The sequence below is a fragment of the Carya illinoinensis genome, chromosome 14 (genome assembly GCF_018687715.1).
Source record: "Carya illinoinensis cultivar Pawnee chromosome 14, C.illinoinensisPawnee_v1, whole genome shotgun sequence".
Classification (NCBI taxonomy): domain Eukaryota; kingdom Viridiplantae; phylum Streptophyta; class Magnoliopsida; order Fagales; family Juglandaceae; genus Carya; species Carya illinoinensis.
This window is the reverse complement of record NC_056765.1, coordinates 29478978-29494375: the sequence shown is the minus strand read 5'-3', so window position 1 is coordinate 29494375 and position 15398 is coordinate 29478978. Positions and strand designations below refer to the sequence as shown.

General features: G+C 33.9%; 1 protein-coding gene across 2 annotated transcripts in view; it reads right to left on the bottom strand.

Annotated features, from left to right (window-relative positions):
• Positions 1 to 15398, bottom strand: part of LOC122293894 (glucan endo-1,3-beta-glucosidase-like) — a 39306-nt gene extending 23908 nt beyond the window's left edge. The window contains exons 1-2 of one of the 2 annotated variants that reach the window (XM_043102337.1): positions 15162 to 15327; positions 13631 to 14722 (exon numbers count right to left, since the gene is read on the bottom strand). In XM_043102337.1, coding sequence (XP_042958271.1) covers positions 13767 to 14722; positions 15162 to 15252 — 1047 coding nt within the window. In that variant the 5' untranslated portion in view covers positions 15253 to 15327 and the 3' untranslated portion in view covers positions 13631 to 13766. Of the gene's footprint in view, positions 1 to 13630; positions 14723 to 15161 lie in introns of those variants that run through there. The other variant, XM_043102336.1, reaches the window with a different exon arrangement.

Here is a 15398-nt window from a genome sequence, read left to right as displayed (position 1 = left end):
ATAAATATCCTTATCTTAATCTTTAAGTATGTTCCGAGGAAGAAGATGTGCTCAAATTTTGGATCTCATCCTTTCGAATAAATGTGTCTAGTTCTCTATTTTAAGTGAATTCTTATGCAACTCTTTCATCTTTGTATCAAAATTTTTGCATCAATTAGCATAAAAAAATATTGAAATATGAACTTTTTATATTTATAAAAGATCTCACAGAAAGCGATATATTCATACACAAAAATAAATAAAGCAAATGACGATTTTGTTTAGGCAACAAGGTGAGCTTGGACCTAACAACAAGAGGCCAGTGTACTATGAATGTAAAATTGGACCTAAAAAGAGGCCCAATGATTCTTCAGATTTTATTAGTCTGAGGGCCCATTTAATTATTTTTTTTTTAAAAAGGTCGATTTGTTTCCTGAGAAACGCTTCAGAACGGTCGGGCTTCTAATAGGGGAAGAGCAGCCCTCCATTCAGACATTGACACGTAGGAAAAAACATAATAAACTCCTTAGGCTTCATCACATAGAATCACAATAGGCAAGACGTTGCATCGCCAGTCGCCGTCCCTTTGCACCAGCGCCCAAGATGAAGATGTTGCATACCTCCAGTAGCCGAACACAAAAAAATATGAAGAAAAATCAAAGTAAGCAAACTTCGAAGATTTTCTGAAACTAGATGAAGAAAATACGAAGCAAAACACCCCCCCAACATTCGAACCTAGATAACACCCTTCACTCTCAGTTTTTTCATACCCAAGAAAATTAACCTTTTCCATGCAGAAATGCACAAATAAATTACCGGAAACTAGTCATTAGATAAGAAAATATGCACTCTATTCTTATATTTGATCCAACTACATCCAGATTTCTTTCTCATTCCTCTTCTTAATTGGGCCACATCCTTCCATTTCCCCAATGCAGCATAAATGTTTGCCAACAATTAGATGTAGATTGCTGGGTTCTGGAGCTCTAATTTTATAAGTGTCTTGACGAAAATTGAGGAAGACTTCGAGGGAGGCATGAGGCTTAAGTGGGAAGAATCACAGAGGGAGGGAAGACAAGACTGGGGGAGGGAGGGAGAGTTCGAAGGAAGGGTGAGGGGTTCACTGGGAGGGGGGGTTCGAATCGTGGGGGGGATCGCTGGGGTAGGGTGTAACAGCCCGCTAGAAATTCAATTGTGAAATTTCTATTAACTTTAGGAACCTCGTGAAAACCCCATAAGTTTTCACGAATCCATTAATCGTATAGGTTTTTGTCTAACTACATAGTTAGTGTTATTATTTACTATGGTATCAGAAGTGTGTTTTTGATTATTGGAGATAGTTAGAAGTGTCAAAATGTATTATGGTTTGTGCCATTAGACTCGGAGGGTTATTTAAAGTCTTATGGCGCAATAACATTTTTTCATATTTTCGGACAAAACGTCTGTTCAAAACTGTAGATATTATTGGATAAAAAGAAATATCTTGAGGTAATTTTCATGAATATTATTGGGTAAAAATATTTTGAGTTGATTTTTATAGATATTATTAGATAAAAATATCTTAAGTTGATTTTTTGTAGATACTATTGGATAGAATATTATGAGATAATCTTTTATAGATATTTTGGGTAGGAGAAAACTACACTCAACTCTCAACTCCAGCCTCATCTCTTCCATATCTCATTCATAAGTATCTCCAGCCACCTCTCCCCATGAAATTATCTTCATTTATACTTTCCAGTGAAAGAATATCAAACACTCTCTCTCGGACAGCTTTTAGGAGGTCTTTTGCACACCCATTTCAAAGCTTTTATAAGTGTTTTATCATAAAGTCTCCTTCATATAAGTTGTTCCTTTTTTTAGTCTAGTTTACATGGATATCTTATTTGCCCCATTTGAAGATTATTTGGTCAGTCAAATATTATGTAAACTATAGAAAGGTCATTCTGGGAGATAAACTAGAGAATATGTTATAGTTTGGAGTTTTTGACCAAGCTAATGGATAGATATTGGTCCGAAATTTTTATGGAGTATTGTTAACATGTATATGTGACTATTGGTTGAGGAGTTTTGCATGATTAAAGGTTTTGATGAAAGATTTTCTTAGATTTAGAAACTTAGAAACTGGAAGAAGAAAAACAGTTTCTGTTTTGAGAAAGTTTAACTCTTTGGTGGTCTAAACCTATTCTAATGATTTTAATAATTTTATTGGAGGATTATAAGTATCTTATATACATGTTATATTATTATTTTGAAGATATTTGATGTTAGTTTCAAAGATATGAAATTTTATACAAAGAGATATTCAAATAAGCCAAAGTGTGGATATTCTTGGCTAAATTTATGTTTTGGTTAATTTCTAACCATGTGATCTTGAATTAGAAGCTTATATATGTTTTAGGACATCTTTTTAAACCATGTGATGGTTTGGTTTGAAGATCATATATTTATAAGTCATAGATCAAGAGATTTATCAAAACTAGTTGGGGAAAAAGTTTCTGTTTTTGGACTAAGTGTAAAACCAAAAACTCCAAATGTTATTTTGTGATTTTGGTGACTTTAGTTTGATGATTTAAAGCATGGTTGATGTTAGGATGATATTATGAATATGTTAGAAGTAAGATTTGATTTTTGAAATTCTTGGAGATATTTTGATTTAAGGTCAAAACGTGTGATTCAAGTGCTTGGATCTTTTTACAAAAACGTTTGGTGTTAATTATTAGTTTTTTCTAAATGGATGTTTTAAGTATGGTTTTGAACTTAGGATTGGAAGATGTTTGTTGCAAAATTTTGGTTTAAGCATGAGTTTTGAAGTTGGAAGGAATTGCAACAAAAATCAAGGGAAATGACTTATAGATGTTTCGGCCATAGTGTGTTCTTCATACTTGTGTTTTGTTTTAAATTTTTCTGAGTTGATATTTAAGTTTAGGACAAAACTTACATGAGGAATGTAAATTTTAAAAACTTTTGTAGTTAGTATGCAAAATCCTTAAATTATGGGTAAAACGGTCATTTTTCCACATGTAGAGAATAGAATGAAAATTTTACTCTTTAAGTTAGTATTTTCCATATTTCAAATTATTAGTGATTTAGTTCTAATTTTTAGAATCACTAATTACAGTTCCTCGTGGTCGCACTTGGTTTAAGCATGAGTTTTGAAGTTGGAAGGAATTGCAACAAAAATCAAGGAAAATGGCCTATGGATGTTTCGGCCATAGTGTGTTCTTCATAGTTGTGTTTTGTTTTAAATTTTTTTGAGTTGATATTTAAGTTTAGGACAAAATTTACATGAGAAATGTAAATTTTGAAAACTTTTGGAGTTAGTATGCAAAATCCTTAAGTTATGGGTAAAACGGTCATTTTCCCACATGTAGAGAGTAGAATGAAAATTTTACTCTTTAAGTTAGTATTTTTCATATTTCAAATTATTAGTGATTTAGTTCTAACTTTTAGAATCACTAATTACAGTTTCTCGTGGTCGCACTTGAGGTTTAATAAGAAATGCGGAGATCGAGGTAAGTTAGTTTTTAACTTACTAGCAGTCTACTGTGTATGTGTGCTAAGTAAAGGAACTACAGTGTATGTATGTGTGTTATCATATATGTCATGCCATGCCAAGTTATCACGTAATTGTCTATTATACAGAATTTATTCTGTCGTCAATTTTTATCTGTTACATAATATATTCTGTCATGTATTATTGTACCTTACAAGTACGTCATGTTAAGTATGCCATCTATTACATGTATGTCAAGTCATGTAATATTCACTGTTGCAAGTATGTCATGTTAAATATGTTGTCTATTATATGTTATGCAATGTTACGAAATATTTCTATCTCAAGTTGGTCATGTATTTCAAGTTATATTCAAGTCACGTTATGTTATGTCAGGGCTTCGGTCATTTCCTATTCCAGTCACGTTTCATCTTGATTACTTATGTATGGGGTCACTGCAATTGTGACGCATACACTACGTGAGACACAGCAATTGTGACACGTAGAATACATGGGGCCACAAGAACTGTGGAGTATGTATTTAAGCAGTTGAAGAATAAGTTTCCGTAGAATACATGGGGCCACAACAACTGTGGAGTATGTATTTTTCATGTTAAGTCAAGTTTGTGTAGAATACATGGGGCCACAACAACTGTGGAATATGTATTTACATGTAAAATACATGGGGCCACAACAACTATGGAGTATGTATTTTTCATGTTAAGTCAAGTTTCAGATCAAATTCATGTCAAGTCAAGTTCAGTTCATGTTTCAATTTAAGTTATGTCAATTATGCTATGTTGTACGCCAAGTTATGCTTTAATTACTTATGAATTTGATTATGCATTTATGCTTTTACTGTCATCCATGCATCATTAGCTTGTGTGGAATTTTTTTGTTAACTTACTGAGATTTGTAATCAAATCTCACTTTGGTAGTCCCAACTACCATTCCCCCCGAATGGTAGATCTTGTTACAGGACCTGAAGGAGAATCAGGAGCTGATCAACTAGACACAGTTGACTAAGCGACGGTGCGACGTCAATGTTAATATAGTAGTTAACGTAAATTACTACTTGTACAATGGAGTTACATTTTTAGTACTTTTTGGATCATAACCATTTTGGACTAGTGTTGTGATCTCTAGTGTTGTGATCTATTCAATGGGTCTTTATGTATGAAGTATGTTTTAAGCATTTGAGATATTTTCAATTTGGTGCATAGTATTGCTAAAGAAAAAAATTATCCGCTGCGAATATTGCATAATGTTAGATGCATGTTAGGAACATTGCATCTTATATGTCATGAACGGGGGCATGTAACCTTGTGTTGCATGTCTCGACGCTTCAAATGTCCGTCCGATCCCAAACGGAATTTGGGGGTGTTACATGGGGGGGTTCGCATAGGGGGGTTTTCGCATTAGGGGGTAGGGGACGCTGGTTCGAGGTAGTGGGGAGAGGTGGACGCGGTTGCTAGAGAGGGGGGAGGTCGACGCCGTTATGAGGAGAGGAGCAGAGTAGAATTCTCAGAGAGAGAGAGAGGAAGAGGAGATTTCTATTATAGTATGTGATGCGGTTACATTGATGATAAAATGGAACTCATGCGTGTCATGTTTTTATTAGAGGGCTGTTATTTGAAGAAAAACAGATAGACTGGTTATAAGTATGTCTCTTGTTTCCTTCTCTCTCTCCTGGGCTTAGCCTATAACAACTGTAAGCATAATATTTATGGACACATTTTTTCTATATGCTTTTTGTATGAAAGTGAAGGATTCTGATAACGATGTTATACTATTTTTGTTCATCTTTCTGGACATGATAACCAAAAAGAGTCAATTCTCTCGACGACTCAATCAATATATATTACGACTTAAATTACTTGGGACAAAACGTGAATATATGTAATAATCAGTTGTGGGCCCCCCACTAGTCTTCCTTATATGGAATGAATGTCGCTTTTGATGGGCTCATCACAGGCCCAACAAATTCATATTCACATGCAAATTATTATATATATGGAACTTATGCTTAATACCCTAGAGAGCTTGTGCACAAAAGTGAAGCCATATGGAGTCATGGACTAAAATAGTAATTGAATATGGTAATAGATTGAACATCCCCTTCTTAAACATGTTTGCTGGCGTCGTACATTTTAAATGACTGTCTATTTAAACAGTTGAAAATCAGTTAATTAATGTGATCGGAGATTAATTAGAATTTTTTTTTTTAAAAGACAAATTTATGTACAATCATTTTTATGTATTATTTTCACACTCAACTTCTGTGATTATCTACGTACTAAAAAATTAATATATTCAATTATATTTATAAAGTGTAGTACATAAAAAAGTCTATATAATTTTAGCAAAAGTTAATGAATATAAACAACATGGTTGGTTAGAGACCCATGGACACGTTATGGTGGTAGGGAAGGAGGAGGTGCCGAAAGTGAAAGGGGCAAAGGGATTCAATTCAATATTTCATGGCCGGAAAAAACTACTCTGCCGCCTATAATGTATCGTTACAGTTGACTGCTTATAGAATTTTTTTTAACTTAATGATTAAGGAAGAATTTTAAGTATATTGGTGTATTTTTATTTTTTTTAAATATTTAAATATATTAAAAAATATGAAAAGACAAATGAAAAAAAAAAGTTAAGATCCTTATTGCAAAGCACAAAAGCCTAGTTTAACTAGTGGAAACCAGCCATGTAAGCAATTTGGACTAGATGAGCTCTTCACATTAGAACTAATTATGAATTTTTTTTAGCCAAACCATAGTTTAACTATAAATTTGTGGAAAATCTGTATAACAATTTCCTTTTCCTAGACAGAGTTGATATCCCCTTAAATATTTGGAAAAGCAGAGCTAAGATAGGCATATGTTGCTTTGCATTGCCTACTTACCAATCACAATAGCACATGGTTATTCATAGGAAGTAATTATATACTCATCAAGTTTAAATATTGGATGTAGACTGATCTATCACATATTAACATTGTGGACAACCTACAATATCAACAACCATAAACATTTATAAACACCAATACTGGACATGGATGAGGCATTATTGATGGGTACTCCCATATCATAACATACAAACAATATAAACTTTCTGTGTCAATAATGAATATTAGAGATGAACTTTAAATAATGTACTGAAAAATCAGATTGAAGAATGATGTTAGTGTATGCTAAAACATAACATTGTCCATTCAAATTAATGCATTAAATGGAAATAGAACCAAGTGTTGGAAATCACATATTTATCCACATGAAAAATAGAAACAAATGGTGTACAACAGCAACACAAGACTTAAAATGTGCTTGGCGCAAGAGCTTTAATGGCCCAGTCCAAGTTATAAAACATGGTGTGAATTTATGGACATACAATCCCTCATGCAGATTACACTAAACTCAAATTTGTGGTCAAACAATTTTAATATTTTATTGAGAAAAAAGGTAAATCCGGAATTTTCCTGAACTTCAAAATGATCATTATCCATTTTGTTATACAATGACTAATGTTGACATTTTGGATTTTGTTTAAATGTGCAAGGATGTTAAAAGACAACAAGTGATAGCTTTTTTCCAACAACTAATAATAATTGGATATTGTTTTACTTAAAAAAATTAAGAAAAAGTTGGCCGTTGTTTAATTTTTCATGCACTTAGAAGAAACTCATATGCTGCACAATGCCACACAATATTGAAAACAACAATTTTGGAACTAATTAATAGCACTTTTGGCTGTTATAGTTGTGACTTTGTTGAAAATAATATTTAAAACATGTTATAGTTAATTCTCAAAATTTGCACATTTTTATTGCCCAAATAAAAGAGGCGGGAGATCTATTGAGGGGTGGGATAGTAAAATTTGGGAGGACTGTGAACTGGTGCCAAGGTCACTTCCCAAATCAAAACAGATGGATTTTTGCACAATAGGACAGTTATACTCTTACCTACCCATTGGTTCCTAGGCAGAATTGCTCTGATATAATTTCTCTTTGGTTCTGGTTAACACTATGTGCTGGAGATAAGAAGATTGGCAAGAACCCAAGTGTGTTTTCAGAGACTTCAAAACCTTCTTCAAGAGGTAACAAAAAGGTTGAGGCATGTCCTAGGGGTATCCATTGCTGAGAGAGGGCTACAAGAATACCTGCACATTTTTCCCTCTTAGCCATTTCACAAAGTTATAATATTTTCATATTTCCACATTGATTCTGAGCCTTAACTTTCCAGCTGTCGCAAAAACTAGCAAAATACAAAGGTACAATTTTTTCCAAATCCTGGAAAGCATCTCCAGGATTTTTAAGTATATGTTTTCTGCACACCTTTCTGATTTGGGCTTGCATGACACGAAAACATTGCACTTTGTTCATATTTAGCAACCTCTAATATGATCTTGTCATATTTGGGGGATTTGAAATCACATATTTATTTTGCCAAGAGAAAGTTGCAGTTTTGTAACATGCTATTGTTTATACTGGGTAAGATTCTAGTTTATTCAATGAGTTACAACTCAAAAAAACAAACAGATTTGTTAGCACTAAACATGGCCTAAAAAATAAAAATATATTTTCAAAGATAATATAAGATGGCCCAACCTATATCTTATAGTTTACTTAACCCAGGATTTGATATGATTTATGAATAAAGCATGAGAGTGTTTCCTTCAAATTGTTACCTGGTTGGTGAGGAAGAACGAATAGTAGAGGTGGAAGCTTGTTTGTTGAGCTTCTTTATACACAGTTATGGTAATTAGGTCATATGATTAGTAAAGTAGACCAGTTGCTTCAGTAGTATTTTGACTTGATAATGTTTTTGCCTCAAACATGGAATCTCAGTTTTACATACTGTCGCTAGAGATATGTTTCTACCATCTTTTCGTACAATATCTCAGCTTTACATATATTGTTTTAGAAAGTTTACAAAACAGCCAATTTATCTAACATCTATGTAAGTATGGAAGGCCTTGTTGAGTATGAATCAATTGCTGAGGAAAACTACCAGCAAGCATAGTGCTTTTAAATGTTTATGTTACAATATTTTTGTCTAATTCATAATTTTATGGGTTGCATGTTCAATTTCAATTTGGATCCAAGCATAGAGAAAGATGTGGCAAACTATAAATGGAGGAAGGAGGGGACAAAAGGGTGGCCACAAAAGAACACAATCAGCTACACGTAGCAGCGCAATTGCACGTAGCAGCCTAGTTGCACAAGATCCATCTACAAGTAGGAATTTCCGATATGAGGAGGAATTATTTATTAATGACTCAACCCAAGCACAAGTAGCATATGTGGGCATACAACAGTCGATGGATGTAGGACAAGCTGTACTTAGCAGCCCAGCTGCACAAGATCCACCTCAAAGTAGGAATTTACGAGATAAGGAGGAAGCATTCATCAATGACTCGACCCAAGCACAAGTAGCAGACCTTAGCATACAACAGTCGATGGATGTAGGACAAGCTGGAGAGGGAAATATTACCTCAGGTATGGAAACTATTAAAATAAATGTTATACCCAATATTTTACTCAATTGTTGAAGCTAAAATGCTAAGCAGATTTATTATTTTGGGAGTTATACATCAATAAAGTCATAATTGGTTAAAACCTTGGTCTATTTTTCGTGATACAACTCCACCCATTAAGAATTTGGGTTGAGGGCCTGCAAGGGGCACAGAATTCGAACGCCTAAGGAAAATGGGTAAGATTCCTTTGGTAATACAAGATGAGCATTGAGGTCCATCATGCAAGAATTTTTCCACCTTTAGTAGTTGAGTGACGTCGATCGTTTCTGATCCTTCTTTGTCAGTGCAGAAGAACAAGGCATTTAAACGTATACTCGAGGAGAATGAATGGAACAAGATTTATGCATATATGTACAAGGAAAAACTAGATGCTATAAGGGGAATTTGGAGGCTATGTAGCATAATTTCTCAGAGTATGAGAAAACAATGAACTTCCGATTGTCTAAGTTGGAGGGAAATAGTGAGTCTCGTAGGGAGACTCAAGGAGATGCTTAGGCAACTCTATCCATCTATATTTTGGTAGTTTTTTGTGGTTTTTTGGTGGATTGTGACAATCTTGTAGCCATGGCACTGTGCAGAGAGGCAGATAAGATCAATTCTGATGTGTAGTGTGGGGAGTTTTAGGGGTGATCTTTACAACAATTGGTTTTGTTATGATCCTGGTTTTATGACATAGCTGTTTCTTTTTTTGGAAAGGTGTTTACAGATAGCTTTTTAGTCGATGCATATGAATGAAGGGTATGAAGAGGTGATTTTCCTTAAACCTGGTTTTTTCTCCAGGATCAAGTGTTGACTTTCCTGATACTGGCCATGTCATTATCTTGGATATTTTGCCTAAGTTTCTTTGACAGTTGTTATCATGTATGCTGGATCTTTTATTGCACTAGATAATTTTTTGTGTGAATTGAGAACATATTTATTCTATACAGGTTCCACAAATAGATGAGATATTTTCTTTACTTGGCGTACACCAGTAATGATACATGATTTGATATCACTAGCATGCATGTAGAAGAGTAAGAGATTGGTTCCAACAAAGTAATTAATCTAAACTAATAGAGTAAGTTACCAACTTTGCTATAGTTCCTCATTTTGTCATCTCTGAAATGCATTATAGACTTTTATTAGCTACTTGATAACTGGTTGCTAGATATGAGGTGTACACTCTAATTGGGTTTGGTCATTATATAAATAACTATATATAGTTAGATTGAATTTGGGTTAGCCAAAGGGTTTCTATTCATAAGGATTTATGGATATTTCACTGCAATTTGGTTTATGTAATTAATGAATATAGAAGAGCATGCCATGCCTTTATACATATTTGTATTAAAAAATGATGCTAAAAAAAAGGATAAATGCAGGATAAATGTATGGCAGAAAATACTATTGTAAAGTCTGCAGTGTATGGGTGGGTTTGTATGAAAAATCTAATTATTATTATGATCATGAGTTTGGTTATTATATAAAAAATAAATAAACTCTTCAATAGTGGTTGGAGTATGGTTAAAATGTGCTTGATGATGCACCTTAGATAGATGTAAAAGATGGTGGTATTATTGAATTAGCCTCCCATTGAGTTCAGTAACAATTTTAGTGACACAAATACTATCTATTTTGAGTTTTGCTTATTGTGTGGTTGTATGTTTGATGTGATAAAATCTACTGGAGTCATTACTTATATAAAAAAAAAAAAATAAAAAAAAATCACTAGAGTAACGATATCATGGTTTCTAGTATAATTATGGCACAATAGCTCCTAAGGTAGTTTTTTTAAACCACACTTTAGAACAAGGTTAAAAAAAAAAAAAAAAAAAAAAAAAAAAAAAAAAAAAAAAAGGAGTGTTCTTATATGGTTAACATGTGTAGTGGGCTTAACAGCAAGATATATTAGTTGATGCACTAATATGGTTTTCGGTTAAACTGTTATTTCATATGGTTTTCAGGTACTTAACAACATGATGATGTATGGATGAAGAGCTTTGTTTGCCCAAAATTTTACTGGGAAGATGAACTGCAACTGGATCTTGTAAATCCCTCATGTGTCTAGAATCTAAAATATTATGTATACATGGATTTTATTAAGCATTTCAGGTTCTATTAGTTGTTTAGGCTTCCCCCTTGTACTCCCTACTTTACAAATATTGATGTATCTCCAACCATGGGTTGATGTATTTCAATATTGGAATGATGTTTTTCAAAGTGTTATATATAAATATATACATATATGTATATATATATATATGTATATGGATGTAACAAGAGAATTTCGATCCAAATACTTGGCATTAGTTATGTTATGTGTGTGTGTGTGTGTGTGTGTGTGTGTGTGTGTGAGATAGCAAATTCAATAATAGCCTATATATATAGCATTTTGATATAAGCATAATTTTGTGAGAAAATACCATTTTAGAAGAGTGAGAAATGGTCAAAAAAGCCAACATTTTGCTTTAATATTTCCCACAAATAAACAGGTGACAAAAACTCTATTCCGACTAAGCCATACACTGAGAAACTGTATTCTGACTAAGCCACCAAATGGAAGGGTGGCAAAATATCAATTTCAAGAAAATGTTCTAAGTGGGCAAAAAGTTTTTCCCACAAACAATTATCATGAACAATACTCTTTACTGACAAAATAAAATAGTCCGAAAAATTATATTTCCTACTTTTACTCACGATTGGCAATGATGTGGAAAGTATGTATTGCCACGAAACGTCTTGCAAAATCCTCTTTACCCACAAGTTCATTAGGTCTAAAATAATGTATTTTTATCCATTATTGAAGAGTGCCTTTGGTTGGAAAAGATGTATTCCCATGAAATGTGTTCATGAAAAATATAAATTCCACTAGCATATTTTGTCACAAAACTAGTATTTCCCACCAACACAAACTAATTTGAGCCACCATTTGCCATGGAATTCATTGACTTTCTCCACGATCTAGTTGGTGGGAAAATGTTACAATTTATTACTAGTTTGTGAATTGGTGGGAAATAATACTTAGTGTCACCAACTTTAAGGCACTAGTCTTTCACGGATATATTTAGTGGGAAAAGAGCGTTTCCCACTATGATTATAGTTTTCCCAAGTACATACCCTTGCAGCCAAAACGAATAAATGTCGTAGTGAATATATTAGTAGGAAAGGCATCGGAGTTGGAGGCCCTAAGGAAAGAACTTGATCAAGTAGAAAAATTGTAAGATTCAAGAGCTAAAAAGACAAATTGAAGCAACTAAGCATCGTCTGAAAGGAAAGAAAAAAGTTCCAGAGGAGCAAAGGGAAGTACTGAAGAGCTTGATCAAGAAATACAACATCATAAGAGAGGAACATGAAGCATTGTTGGCCGACATGTCTAGGAAGATATATTATAAGTAAACAAAGGCAGCCTGCATGCATCTTAGTTAGTTTCAATCTAATTAAAGATCGATGTTGATCCAGTGATTTTCATAAACTTGGTTGCAAAAATTAATGGATGTTATGTGACGAAATATCAATCTATGATGCTAATCACTATTTGTGTCTGTTTGGGTGCTAAAATCCTAAGAGAAATACTATAAAAAAATTTTACAAAAGTAAACTCACAAGTTGATATAGTTTAAAGTGGTATGTTAGACAGTAAAGTAAGTTTTATTGTAAAGTAGATCTAACGTACCATATAAAGTCATGTCAGTTTATAAATTTATTATTATGAAATCTTTTTATAACGGTAGAATTTCTCAAATCCTAATACATGATGTTAGTTATTAGGTTTGATGTGAAATTCGGACAGATGTTGTGAGGAGCAAATTAATTAACCCAACAAACAAGGTAGATTAATGGATCGATCCTTGGTATCACATAAATGTAAATCCACATGAAAGGCAGAAGCTATTTCATATACATATGATATACAATAATACAAGAGATTAATTAAGATCCTAGACGTACGTGGGTATATAACACATGTACCTAGCATGCATACAACCACCATTAGCCACTTGATTTGTCAAAAAGATGAAGATTCATTTATAAATCAGATGTATCATGTTCAAAGGTCAAATAATCCACTTTATATCTTACTTTTATGAAATGGATTTATAATAAGGTTTGGATGATCCTAAAGATGTGTCTGAGAAGGAATAGCTAGGATCTATATTTTACGCTATATGAATGCTATCTACTTCACTTGAATGGATCAGAGCAAATTAGGATAGGAGAAAGGGTACAGGAAAAGTCATTATTCAATCATGCCCACTAGACCATACCTCAACTTGGTGATAGGATATCGGCTACTAGGGAGGCCGGCCTATAATATATATATAATCTATTTTAATCAACAAAAATAATTTTATAATATATCACGTCAAATTAAAATTTGTAAACTTATTTTTATGTATTTTTTTTATGTCTAAAATATTTTTGATATATATATATATATATATATACATGTACTGCCAATTTAAGCTAGTAAAATTGATTTATGTTCATGCAACATGTTAAAAATATAATATAAATAATTAAATTTACGTCTTCTACCCCCTTTAAATTGTTGTAATAAATAATGATATTTGATCGTCAATTTTTTATTTTTAATTATGTCAACATAGTACTGCACAAAGAGATGAATTCGTGGGCATGTTGTAGATAACTTATTTATTCATTAAAAGAGTAGTTGTGGAACAGAACATTTAGATTATTGAATACATGGCATCAAGGCACTGTTATTTAGAGCAATATATATGTAAATATATTGGCATCGCCAAAACTGGTCTGATTAACCACCGAAACTGATTTGGTACTTGGGTTGTTGGCCCGGGGTGAAGAGACCAAAATGTTTCTCATATTCTGGACTCTTCTGGTTTTCATCAAACATGGCAAACAAGTAAGTTTCTATTGCTTGTCCAGGCCTCTTTGGAGTCCCATTCTTCACATGATTAATCAAATTCTTGTAGAAAGTGCCTGCATTTTCTACGCTTGTTGCATCACCCCCTTCTGATGGCCAACCGCTCTCTGATACCACGATTTTCAGATTAGGTGCGCCAGCTTTCTCAAGAGCAGAGTACTGAGCATCCAACAATGCATCAAAAAGATTCTGGTACCCACGATTACCTTCTGGGTCTGTGACCACAACCCCTGGAGAAGTAAACAAGGCATATGGAAGGGAAATGCTTTGAGGGTTACCGATATAGGCAAAGTAGGGATACACATTGATTAGAAGTGGTGCTCCATTGCTGACGAGGAAATCGATGATTGGTTTTATAAATGAACTTGCTGCGCCACTGAAGGAGCCTTGTGATGGAGGATATGCATTTTCCACCAAAGTTGTGTCAATGGATGTTGACACCTTGATTTGGTCCTGTAAATTTGCAGCTGCAATTGCATTGCGTATGTTTTGCATGGCAGGTAAAACAAATGGGACTTCGGCAGCACCTGGACGTACTTCGTTCCCGACAGCAATGTATCGGAATTTGACATCAGGCCAGTAGTTTCTTACGTTGTCCTGGACCCAGCTTGTTGCTGCCGCAGCATCAGTGAGGGCTTGAAGGTTGTTGTTTAGGATGCCGATGATTAGCTCAATGTTTGATCCTCTAAGGGCGTTCAGAGTAGGTTGATTTGGTTCATAAATCCGCATCCTTCCAATGCCATTGCTTTTGTATAGATTTATAACATCTGCTTCAGATGGGAGATTGTTGCCATTTCTTCCATAGCATACCCCGACAGATTGTGCGCCTGCATATCAAAATTGGGCCAAAAGATGATGAGTTTTTAGCTTAATTAGGTGGCAAGTCAAAATGTTCCTAAGCATTGTGTGCCGACAATGATTTTAGGAACAAAGTATTAGAATGAAAAGTAACCATTTTGGTCTAAAGCACTTGCAGAAGATAATTCTATGAACTATACTAATTCCATCACTCGGAAACAGTTGCAGAAAGCCAAACCCCGTTACTACCATGCACAACTAGTCAAGAAAAGTGAAAAAATGACACTAAATTCTTAGGTCAAATAGGCCTTTTTGGATCAAAATAGTCATATGAGGACTGATAAAAGGTGAATTCTGAGACCGAGAAGTTAAAGCTTCTTTGATTCTCACATCTCAAACCAATTTAGAGCTCAACATCAAAAGATAAGGCATTGCAATATGAGGAGAGAGAGAGAGAGAGAGAAGAACCTGTTAGTTCTAGACCAGATAAGAAAAAACCAAGAAGTAGCAAAATGGGAGCCATAAAAGCTTTGCAATCTTTCGCATCCAAGAAACCCATTTGAGTAAATAAAAAACGAGAAATTAGACCAACTCTATGGCTTAACACTGATATCTTTGGATTACCATCTGTCACATATGCCTTCATTTATATAGGTTAGTGCCTTAGAATTGTTGTGTTTTAGACTATGTCCTATACCATTTGCC